At 36.1% G+C, this 16725-nt stretch overlaps 2 protein-coding genes and 1 long non-coding RNA gene across 4 annotated transcripts; 2 read left to right on the top strand and 1 right to left on the bottom strand.

The window, feature by feature from the left end:
• Positions 1 to 633: 633 nt before the first annotated feature.
• On the bottom strand, positions 634 to 1560 carry LOC149940425 (uncharacterized). The gene has a single exon (XM_090179249.1). The coding sequence runs from the start codon at positions 1558 to 1560 to the stop codon at positions 634 to 636; it is 927 nt and encodes a 308-aa protein (XP_090035375.1).
• A 3582-nt stretch (positions 1561 to 5142) lies between these two features.
• Positions 5143 to 15622, top strand: LOC149940426 (inositol polyphosphate multikinase-like). 2 transcript variants are annotated; one of them, XM_090177608.1, is made up of 5 exons: positions 5143 to 5363; positions 10638 to 10823; positions 13920 to 14095; positions 14419 to 14500; positions 15208 to 15622. In XM_090177608.1, the coding sequence occupies exons 1-5, from the start codon at positions 5207 to 5209 to the stop codon at positions 15510 to 15512; spliced, it is 906 nt and encodes a 301-aa protein (XP_090033734.1). In that variant the 5' UTR covers positions 5143 to 5206; the 3' UTR covers positions 15513 to 15622. The 2 variants fall into 2 exon arrangements, with proteins under 2 accessions (XP_090033734.1, XP_090033735.1); XM_090177609.1 differs by having other exon boundaries at positions 5194 to 5363; positions 10631 to 10823.
• Positions 11429 to 13066, top strand: LOC149940427 (uncharacterized). Its single transcript, XR_016481172.1, has 6 exons — positions 11429 to 11891; positions 11963 to 12168; positions 12238 to 12334; positions 12431 to 12532; positions 12596 to 12661; positions 12724 to 13066. It is a non-coding gene; the product is annotated as an uncharacterized LOC149940427 (long non-coding RNA).
• Positions 15623 to 16725: the final 1103 nt, after the last annotated feature.

Here is a 16725-nt window from a genome sequence, read left to right on the forward strand (position 1 = left end):
TAGCAGACTATTTTTTTATAAATTTAATATTGAATCCAAATAAAATAAGTCCATTTCGAAATTTAGTAGGTTAAAATTCTTGACAAAGACATCTTCACCCATTGGCGGGTTCCTGCTGTTGGTTCAGGTTACTACATTTGTAAAGCGATGCAGGGCTGTATGTTTTTGTATGGATAACAAATATGAAAATGTGAAAATGGTTTAATAAACTTAATTTGTTTAAAATACAAGTGTCGTACACGATAACGGTAAGCTGAGCAGAAAAATATTCAAAATAAAATTTTCAGTTATCCAGGACCGGGTTTACGCACAGCCTCTATATAAAAATCGGGGGTTAAATTTGAAGTATTATTATTATTAGTAAGAGTTGGGGTGGTTGGGTTAGACCCAACATAGCACTTCGACCAGAGATCCATTGTGCGGCCCTAGCCATTTAAACATGGAAAAGCCCAGTCTCCTATGTACAAAACATGCCCTGCACATAGGACTCTCACTGATATCAATCAGATGCAGATGTCTATTAAGGTGGCAGTGACCTAAAAGTAGGCCCGTAACGACCCTTATACTACTTTTAGAGAGCGAGAGCAACTCAGTTGCTCTTTTCTTAGAAGGCCCAAGAATAAACTCCTTGGCCTACCTCTGACCATCCGTCTCAAGCCAAAGCCTGACCTGCCTCTCAGCCATAGCGCTATGCACATGGCTGCGAACCAGGCCATTGGGTATTGGAATAGCAGGCTCAGCACCTAAGAACCTAGCCTCCACACCCTCCTTGGCCAGAGTGTCGGCCATCTCATTACCTTGATGCCCCTTATGACCGGGCACCCAATATAGCTGAACCCTATTATGGGTGCCCAGTTCCGTAAGGAGATCCAGACAGCTAAAAACGAGCTTAGAAGTAATACTAAATTGATTAAGAGCCTTAAGGGCAGCCTGACTGTCTGAGAAAATCTGTATAGTCTTGCCCCGATAATTCTTCTTAAGACAGAAGTCTACACAGAAGCAGATGGCTGAAATCTCAGCCTGAAAAACCGTAGCAAAAATGCCAAAGGTCTCAGAGAAGCCAAACTTCTTATTCTGACAGTAAACTCCAACACCCACCCTTGAGTGAGTCTTGGAGCCATCCGTGAACCAAACAATGTATCCCTTGGTTGAAAAGACTGTGTCGCCAGACCAGTCTAGATGACTTGGAAAGTAGACACTAAACTGCTTTTCAAAGTGTAACTTTGCAGCCATGTTGTCAGAGACCATCAGTAAGATCGGTGAGTGACCAGAATATTGCCTAAACAATTTGGTGTGGCTGCACTCCCAATTAGCAGACCTCCACCAACCATTATGTAGTAACCGATAGGCACTCATAATTGCAACCTGCTTCATATAAAGATGAAGTGGCAGAATATGTAGGAGTACCTCCAGAGAAACGCTTGGGACTGTTCTCATAGCTCCTGTAATTCTGACACAGGCCAGCCTTTGCACAGTGCTTAGTTCAGCCTGAACTGACTTAAGCTGTACCCTCGGCCACCAAACCACTGCTGCATACGTCAGCATAGGCCTGATTATCATTGTATAGATCCAATACACAACCTTTGGGCTGAGACCCCAAGACTTGCTTTTGGTACCCCTTACTATCCAGAATAACATTTTTGCCTTCCTGATACTGAGATCCAGATGTGGTTTTTATGTTAGTTTACTGTCGAGAATAACACCGAGGTATTTTACCTCAGTTGAAAGAAAGAAATATCTTTAAACAAGTCATGTATCTTCCTTCGTGTGAAAGGAATCAGGCTCGTCTTGTCAGGATTGACGGTGAGGCCAACATCCCTGCACCAGAATTCCACAGAGATGAGAGCTTTTCTCATCATAGCCGAAATGGTTCCCGCCATCCCTGTTTAGCCCCACCAAGAGTTTGTCCACAACCAGGCAGGGGTGAAAGAACACCCCCCCCCCCCCCCACCTGAGGGCAGCGCCGGCTAGTGGTGACCCTCAGCGATTCGCCAAGCAAGGAGGCCGTCGCGACCCGTACAGGAAACATAGAATTGATCCAAAGACACAACGTGTCATTGATACCAAAACGTTTAGCAGCCTTAATAATTACAGCCTTAGAGACTTTATCAAAAGCCCCCTCGATGTCCAGAAAAACACCTAACGCTATTTCTTTGAACTCAATTGCACGTTCAAGGCAATTAATTATGCCATGATGGGTAGTCTCAGTAGATTTGCCCTTTTGATAGGCATACTGAGCATCAGAGAGGGGTGTAACACTAAGAACCTCTCTAATATATCTATCAACTAATTTCTCCAAGACTTTTAGGAGAAATGAAGTTAGACTGATGGGTCTAAATGCCTTGGCCTCGAGATAACTGGTTTTCCCGGGTTTAGGAATTAAGATTACCTTTGAATGCTTCCAGGAGCTCGGTATATGCCCAAGAGCAATACAGGCCCTGTAGAATTTCTCCACAGCACAGGATAGAGAATATCAATTCCCTCCTGCAACAAGATGGGCGAAATCCCATCCGGAACAGAAGCCTAATAGGGCGTAAATGATTTTATAGCCCACATAAGCTTGGATTGAGTGATAACTTGATTTGCCACATCCCAATCTACGTTTTTAGTTCTTTTGAGCCGAAGAGGAGGATCATAAGAGTCATCTGTGTCAGTGACCTTAGAATCTGGAAAGTGAACCTCCAGCATATGTGTCAGTGTAAGTGCTTCACGTGGCTCCGGCTCCCGAGCCGGTTTTGGCTCCAAGTCCGGCTCCAGCTCCGACTTAAACTCTATCGGCTCCAGTCGGCTCCGGCTTTAGTTCCGGGGAAAGCCGGAGCCGGATCTGAGGCCACGGCTCCGGCTCCAAGTGTTTTAAACCTGCTCCGAATTAAAAGAACCGGCTCCAATACCTTTATGGTAATTTCTTATGTCTAAGCTTTGGGAGCGTCCATAATCTACGTGAGGCATTTAGGGGATGAGGGGATCGAGCTGAATCTCACTCAATCTCCCGTGGAGGAGGGGGGGGGGGGTTTCGGCAAATATCACGTAATTTTTTCTGCAAGAAACAGTGTAAAATTGCGATAAAACTGGGTTAAATTAAGTAATTCAACCATTGCACACCTTCATCAGCATGCCCTATGACCTCTATTGCCCAAGTGTACGTCGTGTTCAGAAAAAAAGATGCTGCAATACATGCGGTATCTACGTTTCATCCCTCACAAGAGCTGCAGAGCACCACCTGCACCAGCGCGCAAAGTGTGACCTTCACGGATTGTCACACGCCGAGTTACTGAGCTTCTGTGTGCAAGCGACAACAGTTTAAAGTGGCTAAATCAGAGCGAGGTTGAAGGAGCAGATGATTTTACTGAAAATCACATGGACATGTTGGTTCCAATTGTCACTCTTGAGACCACACATGAGTCCCCGTGGACTGAATTTGAATGAATATTCTTTTACGAATTTTAATAGTTCCTTAATACTTAAAATTTAAGTATTTTATTGTTCGATTTTTTCACTGTGATTCTAGACTACGTTCTGTCTATAATACTGGTCTTAACTAGTCTTAAATATAAATAATTAAGCAAATTATGTTTTTTTTTAAATAAATCCAACGCAATCAAACACAGATTAACGTATTTACACTAAAAATATTATTTTTGAAAAATCTCCGGTGATATTAGGAGGGAGGGAGGGGGGCCTGTTTGGCTTCCCGGATGACCTTATGATAGGAAGTGAGGGCCTGCTTATAGGCTGACCAATCACCCCACCTCTTAGCTCTATTAAAAAGTTTGCGAGAAGTTTTGCGAAGTCTACCAATCTCATTGAAGTAACTACGGACTCATTAATGATATTCAGACACTTAAATCCGGCCTCCGCTAATTGACTTCACAAGTCACTAGTTGACTTAAGCCAGAGTGGTCCTTTGGGTATTAGCTTAGCTTAGCTGACACTAGACTTGTTGAAATTAGACCACTTTTAGGAAAAATAATAATTACAGCCATAATTAAAAATGAGGCAGAAATTATGATTAACTTTATTTGCTACCGATTTAAACCAAACCGAAAAAAAATGCAGTCTATTTTGAAACTGTAAATGGAACAGAACTCAAAATATATAAAATTGTTCCAAATAATTTTATAAATATTTTTCAATTAAAAACGCGTTGACACAATTTATTTTCAAAATAATCGAAATTGAGACGAGCAATCTAATTAACATCATTTATACAAAGAAATGTTTTTAATGACAATAAAGTGACATTTTCTGGGGATTGATATAATTTCGAAATAAATTTCCGTTAATATTTATTATACTGGCCGGGTCAATTTCTATTAATTCTAAGTTAATTTAATTTAATTCTTTATATTTGGTGGTGTTTATGAATCCGATTATTGTAATAGGATATGTTAAAGTTTTCTTGCGACACCTGCAGGTTTTATATCATTGGGTTGATAACGTTCTTTAATATAATTAACTTTAATGTTAATTTATTGGCAATTTGAATTAGAGATTCAAATGAATCGATATTAAATGACAACAGAGTTGTTTAAAATTTACTACTTTCCAGGTAGTTATCGGAAATAATTTTTAAAAATGGCAGAATACAATTGGTCGGATGGGAACGAGCTACGTGATATTTTATAAACGATAAAATAAACCTCATGCCGTAAATTTGAAATAGGTCCCGTGCCAGAACTCACAAAATATTTGCTCCGTGGTTACCATGGTAACAATCTATAAATACCCCACTACAGCTGATGAACCCGATTTTATTAGGGTCTTGTGCCGGAAGTGGGTAATCGCTTGTTTAAATAACGGTCAATCAAGAAGCTCCCAGTTTTTGAATCTATGATGCATAGTCTATTTTGTCATTGATTCCACTAACATTTTACAAACGTTTTCTACACATTGAAATATGGGAAATGTGTTTTCTTTAGCATTTCGGAAATTTTTACATCAGACGTACACCACAACGCTATCTGTTTTCTGTCTAAAGTTTCTTTACTTCGTTTTTTTAAAAGAATTATAAAGGGTTTTGTGTAAAAAAGAAGTTACTTCTGCTTTTTTAGCACTCAAAACCAAATTTTAAATCTTACTTGAGTCCAAACTCACTTATTGTGTCGTCGTTAGTCCCATGTTACAGAAACATATCTAGTTCTTTAGAGATTTAGCAAATAGGTCATTCCGAAGTTGATGTTATGGGAAAAGTCAGATTACTAGCACAATGAATGAGAAATTGACAATAAAAGATTTTCACAGTGAGATAAGTATATCAGCTAACGATAATAAAGAGAAAATACAACAGGGACTACCAGAAAATATATTCGTATTAAGCCACCAGATTGCTGGGCATTATCACGATGAAGCCCAAAAGAAACTTGGTAAGTCTAATCAGTAATCATAATTGAAAGAATTTTACAATTTAATTCGTTGAATTTGAGCACAAATATGATAATATCTTTCGACTAATTTGATAAAATTAACTTCAGACTATTCATATGTTGTTTTGAGCCTTGATTAAATTTGCGAGCTCCGTATCAAATTTAGGGTGAAAGTGGCACTAGCGACAGAGAAAAATAATGTTGTTTTTACAGATACAACTAACGTGAATGTTCCATTTCTCTCGATCGCGGTGAGTTGAAGATTTCACAAAGATAGAGAGGCCCGAGGGAAATGGAACATGTTTCAAAGGTTTATTTCCTAGCTTTAATCTTGTAGGTTATCTTGCAGTGAAGTATACACCCCCAAACTGGGATCATTTTTTTTAAACAATACCATATAATTCCAGTTTCAGGTCGAAAACCTTAACTTCTGTTTTATAAAAGTGTACACTTTTTAGTGAGCATATATCAGTTCAATTTTTTTGAAGTCGACCATGAATGGTAGGGAATCGAAATTATTCTATATGTAACAGAATAGGGTCCCAAGTAATACGTCGCTTTTTGGTATCCATTAACTCTTGGTACAGAGTTTTAAAGATGCCATTTTTTGGCAAAAATTAAATAATGGTCAGTGTCCAAGGATTAGCTCAAGGATTATGAAGCTGTGTCCCCCGCGCGATGAAGCTTTCTTTACTTGAGGAACACTTGTAATAGCCCTTACCGACGTTAGTACGCGGAACACAATAGGGAGTTAACATCCGAGGGGAAAAAAAAAAGATTACGTAGAGGTTTTTTTTTTCGCTGGCAATTTTGGCGCCATCTCTCGTGAATTTGTATTAACTATAGTGTCCGCCATATTGGGTAGAAACGTAGAATAAGTTGAATAACCTAGTCATGGGTAGGACTAAGAAAGTAAAGGAAGATGTTCCTTCAGATTATGTTAATGAACTCCCTGATCATGTTTTTTTTTTTTTTATTCGATTGTGACGTGTGGGACAATTCAGTCCTCTCGTCCATTTGATTAATCAGGGCGAGATATGTGTAACGGCCACGCCAACGGGGGGATACGTGGGGACAGGGGTGGGGACACCCGTGGCGGAAGTATTCCGACCACCCGTTGGGGGATTGGTGGTCGTCCTCACACGGCCATCCACAAACTCTGCCTCCCGGACGCCTGGGATTACAGGAGTGAGCCACTACTCCCGGCCCCTGATCGTGTTAAAAAGAGGTACCTTGAAAAAATGAAATTAATCAACAATATCGATCCATATAAAATGAATTCAGACGATTTGAAACAAGTTCATGGGGATGGAGAACATAGAGGTGTAGGGTTTGGTTTTGAACATTTGCCGCCTACAGAATATGGGCATCTTTATCATTATTTAATTCACGGTATTTCACCATTTACTGAGGACCAATTAAATAATCGAAAAAGCCTTTTAGCCTATAATAATTTTGAGAATGGGTTTGTCCGTGATATTCAATCGAAACAGATAGGCAGATTGTGTACTGCGGTGGTTTCATTTAGAGTGTTTAAAGATAAATGATGTTCCCAAAGGGAAATGATTTTGCCCTGATTGTGTTAAAGTTAATCGATCAAATAAGCGTAAAAAAACCATAGTAAAAAATAAAAGAAAATGAAGTTGTTTAAAACTATCACTTTATATTTATTTACAAATTTTTCCAGGTTATACGAGCAAGATTTTAATTTTGAAAATTATATTAATCAAATGGCACAACTGATTGGCAAAGATTAGAAAGATAACAAACTGTTCCTTGCGGGGTTATTCCAATGAGGAATTTTACTGTGTTTTGATGCTTGTAACTAGACCATGTTTCGGCTTTTGTTAGTATATTTGATGGTTTTTCCATAAAAACTTCAAAACAGTCGATGATAACTGCAACCTTTTGACCAAATTTATCTCTGAAGCACATAGGCATTGTTTTTTGTAGCTCGTCTCTATCTGGCCAGTGAATAAATTTTGTCATACGTTTGTATAACGCATTCAAACAGTTATAAAATAATCTTGATATTGTCATTTTGGAAACGTTGAACCTATACGCTAGGTCTCTGTTGCTGGACCCAAGCCGGAGTTTCATCAAAGTCAAAATTAACTGCTGGAAAGGGGTCAGTTTGGAATTTTGAAACAAGTAGCTTTTGATTCCGTTAAACAATGTCAAGAGAGTTGAGTAGGTTTCTAGTCCGGTAAAAAACCTTGTGCGGGAATCATCATTGACGAATGTTGATTGAACGAAGTTTCTTAAGTTCAGTTCATTTTGAAGTTTCTCTAATTTACAAATTAGCTGAACATTGTCTTCAAACAAATTTTTAATTTTATCTTCTGCCTCTTTAATTGATGCTTTCAATTTTTCAGCTTCGGTGAAAGATTCTTCAACTTTGAGCTTGCTTGCTTCAAATTCAAACATTTCAATAACCCTGAAGAGCGTTTGGGTTTCATTTTCCATAATTTCAACTTTCATTGTTTGAGTATCAGAACTTGCTTTTGGAGCGATATCTGTTTGCCCGTTGAAGTCGCACACTTCTTTTCCAACCGTTACCTGGGCACTGAAATCCTTCCGTACCATATAAGTTTGCGTTTCGAAATCATTGGAAATGTTTTTTAAAGGAGATTTCGAAACTTCAGATAAGCTTATTTCATTAAACGTGCTATTCATAACCAAAGAAGTATCAACTCCTAACTCCGATTCTTGTAATGATAACCCAAGTGTGCTATCTTCGAGGATGTTGGTGCTTATGTTAGAAATATCTAATTGTGAAGCTTTGACTTTTCTTCTTTTAGCGTTGGGTAGTTGTTCTGGGCACGCTCGTTTAAGTCTTCTTTCAAAACGTTGCAGTTTTGAACTGTTGACGCTTTCATATTTTTCATTGCCATTTACGAATCTAGACGGGAGCCAGTCTGGATTAGAAGTGTCAAACAATGACGATGGTGCTGTAATATGTTGGATATATTTTAGAATACTTATTTAATTAACCAAAATATTTGTTAACCTTTACCTCCAGAGAGAAAGTGTTTTGAGCATATCCTCATATGTTCACTGTAGGCTTCAGGTGCAAGGCTTAAAAATCTAAGCCATTTACGATTTCTTTCTTTTGAAAGTTCCTCGGTTTTTTCACCTTGGTGTTTTACTACGCGAGGGATCCTGAAAAATCCTATCTTACTCTCATTATCTATCGCCCCAAAAACACTTTTACACCGCTTGACACCGCAACTTTTAACCATCTTTAGAGCTCCGACTGTATGTCTGTAAACAGATAATTTCAACCCAATATGGCCGACCACAGCTTTATTATGAAATATAGTTCGCGGATGCCTCGAGAGATGGCGTGTAAATCGCGCCGATTTTTGAAAATGACGCCAAACCTATGTCAGTTGTTAACTCCCTATTCGCCAACATAAGGTGTTGGAGTGGTTAGCACTTTCGCCTTGCAGCAAGATCAGCTAGGTTCGATCCCAGATTGTGGCACTGTGTGACAACTCGGAACAACTTACTCCTGCGTTGAGTTTGCAAGCCCCCCCCCCCCATGTTTAGGGGTTCCCCCCGAGCTCTTCGGTTTCCCCCTTCCATAGGAACTTGTCGAGGTTAACGGTAATAGTTAGAAGGGCTTGCCACCACCCCCTATGCATTGTAACCCGACCACTTGAATTAATGGCTTTAAAAGTCGCTTGATGACTTAGGCCTAAGGTGGTGCCTTGGGTATTAGCCTAGCTGTTTATTATTATTATCATTGTACCGTGTGCAATTTGGTTCAGAGCCCAAAAAAAACTATTTTTTTTTGACATTATGTTTATTCCTGCATACGTTTAAGATATTATAATTCAAGTTTTCATTTAAGTAGACCAAAACGTTTTCAAAATAGTGGATTAGTGGAGATCATTGTAACTATTAATACTTCTTCCTAGAATTGCTGGTAGTCAATTTTACATATTTATTATTTAATTTTTAAACTGTACAATTATCTTAGCTAATATTTTTTGAGATACGTTACTTATAGTCCATTTCTTGCGCTCAATATACATATGTAAAAATAATTTGGATCTGACCATTATTTAATTATTAATATCCTCTATGGAAAACCGCTGGGTAACAGAAATAGTTTCTTACACTTTCGTGTATGACATCTCACATATAATTAGAAATATATAGCTAATACTTAAAGGTTTGTTCAGTGGCGTAGCCAGGGGGTGCCCCCCCGAAACGTATGGTTGTATATAAAATTGTTTTTGGTTTTTTTTATTTATTCAATTGTGTGTCGAACTCTGAACCAGAATCTTGGCCACGCTACGGTCGCGGATAATAACTTTCAATGGCGGGCCAATTCAAGATCTGAATCATTAAATCTGGCCACAATTGTCAGTTTTTTTAAACTAGACAAGTAATCCACAGTAAACGCGTTCTTCTGATAATTACAACTGAACCAGACGAAAAATAGTTATTCTATCATTCTGTCGAAATATTCAGAAAGATAAAGTAAGACTCGATAAAAACTAAAAGCAATTGTAGACTAAACTAAATGAAAATAAGTTAAGAGGAACCAGCCATGGACTGAATTGCAAAGAGTGATAAAAAAGGCAATAAGTAGAATAGTCCATAATGAAAAAGGATAGAAAAAGTAAACCCGAAACCAATTTGAAGAAATTTAAAAACTTACTAATAGCTCGTACCAATACACTCTTTTATATCCTTATTTGTGAGAGCTGCCATTTTATTACAGGTCTGATTTCAAATAGTGCATGCAAGGCCGCTTCACGCGGTCATTGCACGCGACGTCTCGAGCTGATGAGCACGTGCAGGCGCCCTTGCCTGTACTATTTTAAATTAGGCCTGTAATGAAATGGCCGACTTCGTAAAAGAGTGTATAGGTCTTCGAACAAACAAAAACATGCGAATCTCGGACCAAATAGATCTTCGAGTGGAGAACTAAATAAAAAAAAATAAAAATAACCCGAACATTGCTACTATTAAATGTTAAACTCAACGCGGGCCCAATAGAACTTCCCGGTGGGTCACAAATGACTCGCGGGTCAGCGTTTGGTTAGTTGAATAATTCAGTCGTATGTTTTAGGTAAGGAAAAATCTGACTTTCGCCAACTCGGTTCCCAAATTTATTGAAATGGTTTTTTTAAAATCTGTTTCTTAAAAAAGTCGTAAAATTTAATTTAACGAAATCGATCTCATTTTAGCAATGTTGGTATAGATAGCAGCTCGTTAGCGTGGTATTTTATAAAAAATCTTTCTAAATATATTTCGTAGGAATGTTGTCACACGTGGACGGAAGTGTTTTAAAGCCGATACCAGAAGACGACGTTCGGGGCTTACGAGAGAAACAGTTTTACGAAACTGTTTTCAAGGAGAATCACAATGAAGGAGACCTATTGACGCTGAAGAGCTTTATTCCGGAGTTTATCGGGTTGTTTGAAACCGTTCTTTACGGAAAAAGTAAGAAAAAACGACCACTATTGAGTAGGAAAATTCAAGGTTTATAATGCTCCGTTAAGATTGCCTTGAATTTAGAAATCAATTGTACTTTGCAACTGGTATCACTCAATTCGTAGCCTGAAAACCAAAACTTAAATTACGTGGTTTTGTCTTAATTATTTAAATTCTTAGGCGATATATGAAACCAGGGACGAAAACCGAAATCATCTGCTACACATGCAACATTATTCTATTAAATTTCTAAGTTGGAGCTTTTTCAAATGCTCGTAAAAGAGTAACGTAGTTTTGGTTTTCAGGTGGCGAATTTTCCAGCTCAAATCATATCAGACGTTTATGAGATATCTTTTACGAGATGAGTATTCATCTCTAAAATTATACGGAAACATGTACTTAAATGGGGCAATTTTAAATCGGATAAAATATATCGCCAAATCGCGGAAAAATACTCATATTTTATTACCCGTATTAATCTTCCCAACGACGTAAAATTAAAAAATTAAACTCCGTAAGGATTTTTATTTAAATAATCATATTTTATCGATGAAATTGTTTTTGAAAGTTAGTATTTGATGTTTTTATCGCACTATTTTTGTTCTTCCGAAACATAATCAGCCGGAGCCTGTGAAGGTTCGTGTTTCAAGCACATAACATTAGCCGGATAGGGAGATAGATATTCTCTCGTAAAAGGCATTTTGTATGTTTCTGAGCATGTTAAGGGAAAGGGTACTATAGCCATTGTCGACTTGAATTCTACTTCCAGTGCCATGCCTAAATATTTAAATTTTATGGTCCTCGTCTCCTAGTAAATATCTTGAAAATATCAATCAATTTGCTTTACGGAAATCAAACAGGGGAACAAACTACAAGTTGTAGAATCCATTTGGAGAACTCCGCCTACATTTTGTATGCGTCACAGATAAATACTTTAGCAGATTAAAGTTTTCTATCTCACTATTTGCGAAGTTCTAACTCAAGCTCGTTAATTAAAATCACAGTGTTTATTATCTAGCGGAATTACTTGTTTGCGATTCATTTTAGAGTCAATGTTACATTTTTCATTTTAAAAAGGTAATTGTAAAACTTAAATGGTTAACCCTGGCTTAAATGGCCTTAACTTTAATATAAGTTGAATGTTAAAGGAAATTGAGCATCCAACGCGTTCATTACGAAAGACAACAACAATTTCAGCAATAGCTTCCGCAAAAAGCCACTAAGCTGCGCAGAAAATGTCAAAATCCATAGGAAGAAGAGGACAATATTGGAACCTTTTAAGCAGTGCGACTGAAGTCCTTGACTGGGTGCCGTTTCCCCTTTTTGCGAAGCTATATTTATGGTTTGAAATATTGTCAGTCATTTACTATTGATTGATCTGGTTGTATCACATTTTATAATACTGTACTTTTGATATTTTCAGCAGCGTATCTGAAATTCTATTAATGTTGGAAACGTTGATGGGAATTTGGACGAAATACAAGGGTCAATAGCCGAGTCTCTAAACGTACTTTTTAAAGGCAATGTTAAACTCATTAAGCTTATTAAAACGGATATTTAACAATTTCAGTTATTTTTAAATCTCGCTCACATTACCAATAATTCTTATCTTTTAGAGTTGCAGTCAGTACAGATTTCTTGGAACTTAGTGGTCATGACCGTCATGTCTTTAGCACAGGGATATATAATCGTAGCTCACAGAATGACTGTATTAAGATGTATTTTGTTCATGTGAAGTAGCTAAAATATCCATTAATTTATGTAACTATATTATTTAACAGAATGATTGCCTTAAACTAGAAACGACACATTTGGGTGGGCATGACTTAAACACAAGATTTCCTAAGGTAGTACTTTGTTTGTCAAGTAATTGAACTTAATTTATTTATATAATTTTATTATTTCACAGTATAAAGCTTATTGAACAGTATTTCTAAGGTAATATTTTATTTTCTGAAAGGTCGATTAATTATTGTAATTGTAAACCCGAGGCAAGACCACTTTTATTTGAAATTCAGCTCTGGGAAGTTGAGTTTCCCGACTACAATTGATAGCAATATGACTTAGATAAATCTACCTGAACTTTTACTGAACCGAGTAGTTACGTATATCATAGGCATAACTATATTTGTAGAAACAACTTTTGGATTTGGCACTGCAAGTATCTTAGTTTTTAGGACATGATTCGGTTACAACATTACTTATAGTATATTAGTATATTAGATACATAATTGTTCAGATTCTTTTTTATTACAATGACCAACTGCTAGACCCTAAATTAGGTCTATGTTTTTTTTAAATTTCCGTTCAATTTTAAGAGTAACAAAATCAAGCAGGCTTAGTGCGATTTTCGTTTTTTTGCTTAATTTTACTTTTTGATATTTTTGTTGGTTACTGACTTTTGATGGTTTCGGAAAATGATATCGCTTTCATAGCCGCTAAATTGCATTTGGTTTCTGTACACTTATAGCAATATTATTGTACAGAATAGCTGAGTTAAACTTACGACAACGCATTTGTAAAAACATGTGTTAAGCACAGGATTTTTTAAGGTTGGTTTATGCTAAACTATTGAAATCTTTAAAAAATAATGAAACATTTTTTTCCACAGATTAACTGCAATCAAACAATAGATTTTAGTAATTAGTACCAGTGATGAGTTCTACCCTTCGTACGGTTCCAATCCAAAATATGCATTTTTATAGATATAAAATATGAAAAACACACATACAGAATCGTTTTGTATATTTCCTTTACTTATTGTTCATGATAATTTGATCGAATAGCTGTCTGATTCGTTAAAGGGTGAAAATCTGGCACTGGGAGAGTTTTCGCTTCCTAGTTAATTTAAAAGGATATTCGAGTATAATACTGTACAGTGAGTAGTATTTTCTAATAGATAGTGACAAGCTCTTATTTTTTGAAAAGTTTAACATGTAGATATAACTTTAAACTAGGATGCTTCGTAGGTAAAATAGACAATGAAACGGTTCTTCCTATTACTAAGTGTTTTTACCACTTGTATTACATTGTACCGGTTTCATTAATTTGCTTTCAAATCTTTTATAAACGGTCATTTAACATTTTATTTAATTTTTTTCGTAGATGTGACTTTTATGAAGTTGTCTGATATTACTAGTGATTTTTCTTGTCCTTCTGTTATGGACGTCAAAATCGGCCAAAGGACTTATGATCCGGAATCCAGTGACGAGAAAAAACAAAAGGAAATAAAGAAGTATCCATCCATGAGTGAAATTGGATTTAGAATTCTGGGAATGAGAGTAAGTCAATGTCCTAGTTTTTTTTTAATTCTGGGAATGAGAGTAAGTCAATGTCTTAGTTTTTTAGAATTCTGGGAATGAGAGTAAGTCAATGTCCTAGTTTTTTCAAATTCTGGGAATGAGAGTAAGTCAATGTCTTAGTTTTTTAGAATTCTGGGAATGAGGGTAAGTCAATGTCTTAGTTTTTTAGAATTCTGGGAATGAGAGTAAGTTAGTGCCCTAGTTTTTTAGAATAGTCGGAATGAGAGTAAATCAATTTCGTAGTTTTTATTTGGAGTTTAAATATTTTAATTTATCTTAATTATATTTTAAAAAATTTCCAGGTTTACGAGCGTGATGAAAGAAAATACGTGTGCCATGGAAAAGAATTTGGTTTAAAGCTAAATAAGAGAACAGTCAAAGATGGTAAGGAAAACATTTAATGTGGGAAAAGTTTTGAAACGACCCTTCCAACTCATTTCGTTATTCATAAAATCGTTTTATTGAATTCTTTATATTAGAATATTTGGTTGTGAACAAAATATTTAACTAAATCTTTTATTGGCGTTACTGTAGTGGATCTAGATTCTAGAATTTGCTTATGAATTTTACAAAATCAAAAGAGAAAGCGTTCCTACCTAACTCACTAACAATCTCCCTCAACTGCTCTATTTTGGTTTGAGCTAGAGCGCTCAAAGAACTTTGTTATCAAACATTAAATTTACAATTTAGTAAATTGTTAGAGTTTCTCTTAACGTATATTATTAAGTGGATTATCTTTTAACTTGATTTACATTAATCGGAATAACTTTTATTTTGTAGATTTACAAATATTTAGGCATGATTTCTTTACCTCGCCCCTACACAGCACCTGTCCGTCGCCGTTTTATATCTAACCATACCAATCTCTGTCACCGTATATCTCACCACCTAGTTACAATGCTTTCAAATGTAATTTAATGATTATTTCCTAATCGAAACATTAACAAAATGAAATATTAAGTCGAAACGAATGCACACTTTCTAGAAGCATATTTAGGAAGTTGCTTTCTTCCGCCATGAATAAAATTTAACACCTTTTTTAAATTCTGAGACCCTAATAACCTCATTTATTTATTTTTGTCTATTCGCAGGTCTTCTTTCATTTTTTCCAACTAATCAACGGGGACACGAAACCAAGAATTTACTAGAATACTTTTCAGACGATCTAAGGAGCATTAGGCAATGGTTTCATACTCAACGTCGATTTTCGTTTTACTCAAGTTCCTTGTTGTTCGTTTACGGTCAAGAGGTGGCAGATGTTAGTCGACCTCTGGTTAAAATGATCGACTTCGCACACGTTTATCATTGTGACACTACTGACGAAAACTACTTATTCGGATTAAACTCATTAATTGAAAACTTTTACGAACTTTTAAATGACTCATTAAGTAATTAACTTGCCGTGTTTGTTGTCAAGTATTAAATATTAACATGATTGAAATTAAGATATGTTTAAAATAGATTAATATAAAAAATTAATTAAATAAATATATTGTTCCGTGTTAACGTTCTGGTTATTATAACAATTTTAACAATAACATATAGCTTGTATATATTTCTTATACTACTACAAACTGCCCTAATTTGACTTTTTTAATACTGATCTTCAATAACTGGTTTAACCTAAATAGCAGATATTTCTCAATAATTTCTAATCACAATATAATACTCTAGCTGTGACTTCAAAGCGGCATACGTTGCAAATATAGGATGATGTTTTGCGCCTAGAGTTGCAAGTTTAGCGTTAGGCACTTATGCCTATCAACGAAGAAGAAAGTGAGCCAGGCTCCACTTATAAGTATATCACTTCCCGCACTCTTAAAGGCCGACTACATAAATCTTCGGTTTACTCTGTCTTTCACTGGAAGTAGGCTGACTGCATGGCACATGTGTATTGCAGTAAGCCTACTTCCAGTGAAAGACAGAGTAAACCGAAGATTTATGTAGTCGGCCTTTAAACTTGTAATATTCATTCTTCTTTGTGGATTCTTTTATTAGTTTCGCCAAAACATTCTAACAAAACGACATTCTGGGGAAACGCAGAATCCGCTATGCTAGTAACTAAACCACCAGAGCACACAAAACTACGAAGTCATGCTCGTAAAAGTAGAATTTCTTGATCATGGTAAGTAATTAATTAAACCATAAAATCTTACAAAGATGCGTTTACTTCATGGTATTAATTTAAAAACATAAAAATTAGTACCATGAAGTATCCGTCGTTGTAAGATTCAATGTTTTAATTACGAAGTCATATTACATAATCGTGATCATCTTTAAAATATTAAATAGAAAAATCGTTCCAAAAGACAATAGGTTTTTTATATGAATAATAAATTGTCTTCTAATGGTTCATTTCTATCCATAGAGTTTGAAATCGCTGTTGTAAATTATCTATGAGTAATAGATTTTATGTAAATCAAGAACATTTCCCGAAACTGATAAAATCAAATCCTTATCCTTACATTTGATGTGCCAGTCAAAACGAAATGCTATTTTAACCAACCAACTTACATGTACCAGGTACTGCAAACTATATCTGGGTTTTGAGTTACTCAAATAACTCAACATCGTGCTGTGTATTAATTGGGCATTGAAAGACTTCTGAA

This window comes from Leiobunum rupestre, chromosome 6 (genome assembly GCF_980474605.1).
Source record: "Leiobunum rupestre chromosome 6, qqLeiRupe1.1.hap1, whole genome shotgun sequence".
NCBI classification, from domain to species: domain Eukaryota; kingdom Metazoa; phylum Arthropoda; class Arachnida; order Opiliones; family Sclerosomatidae; genus Leiobunum; species Leiobunum rupestre.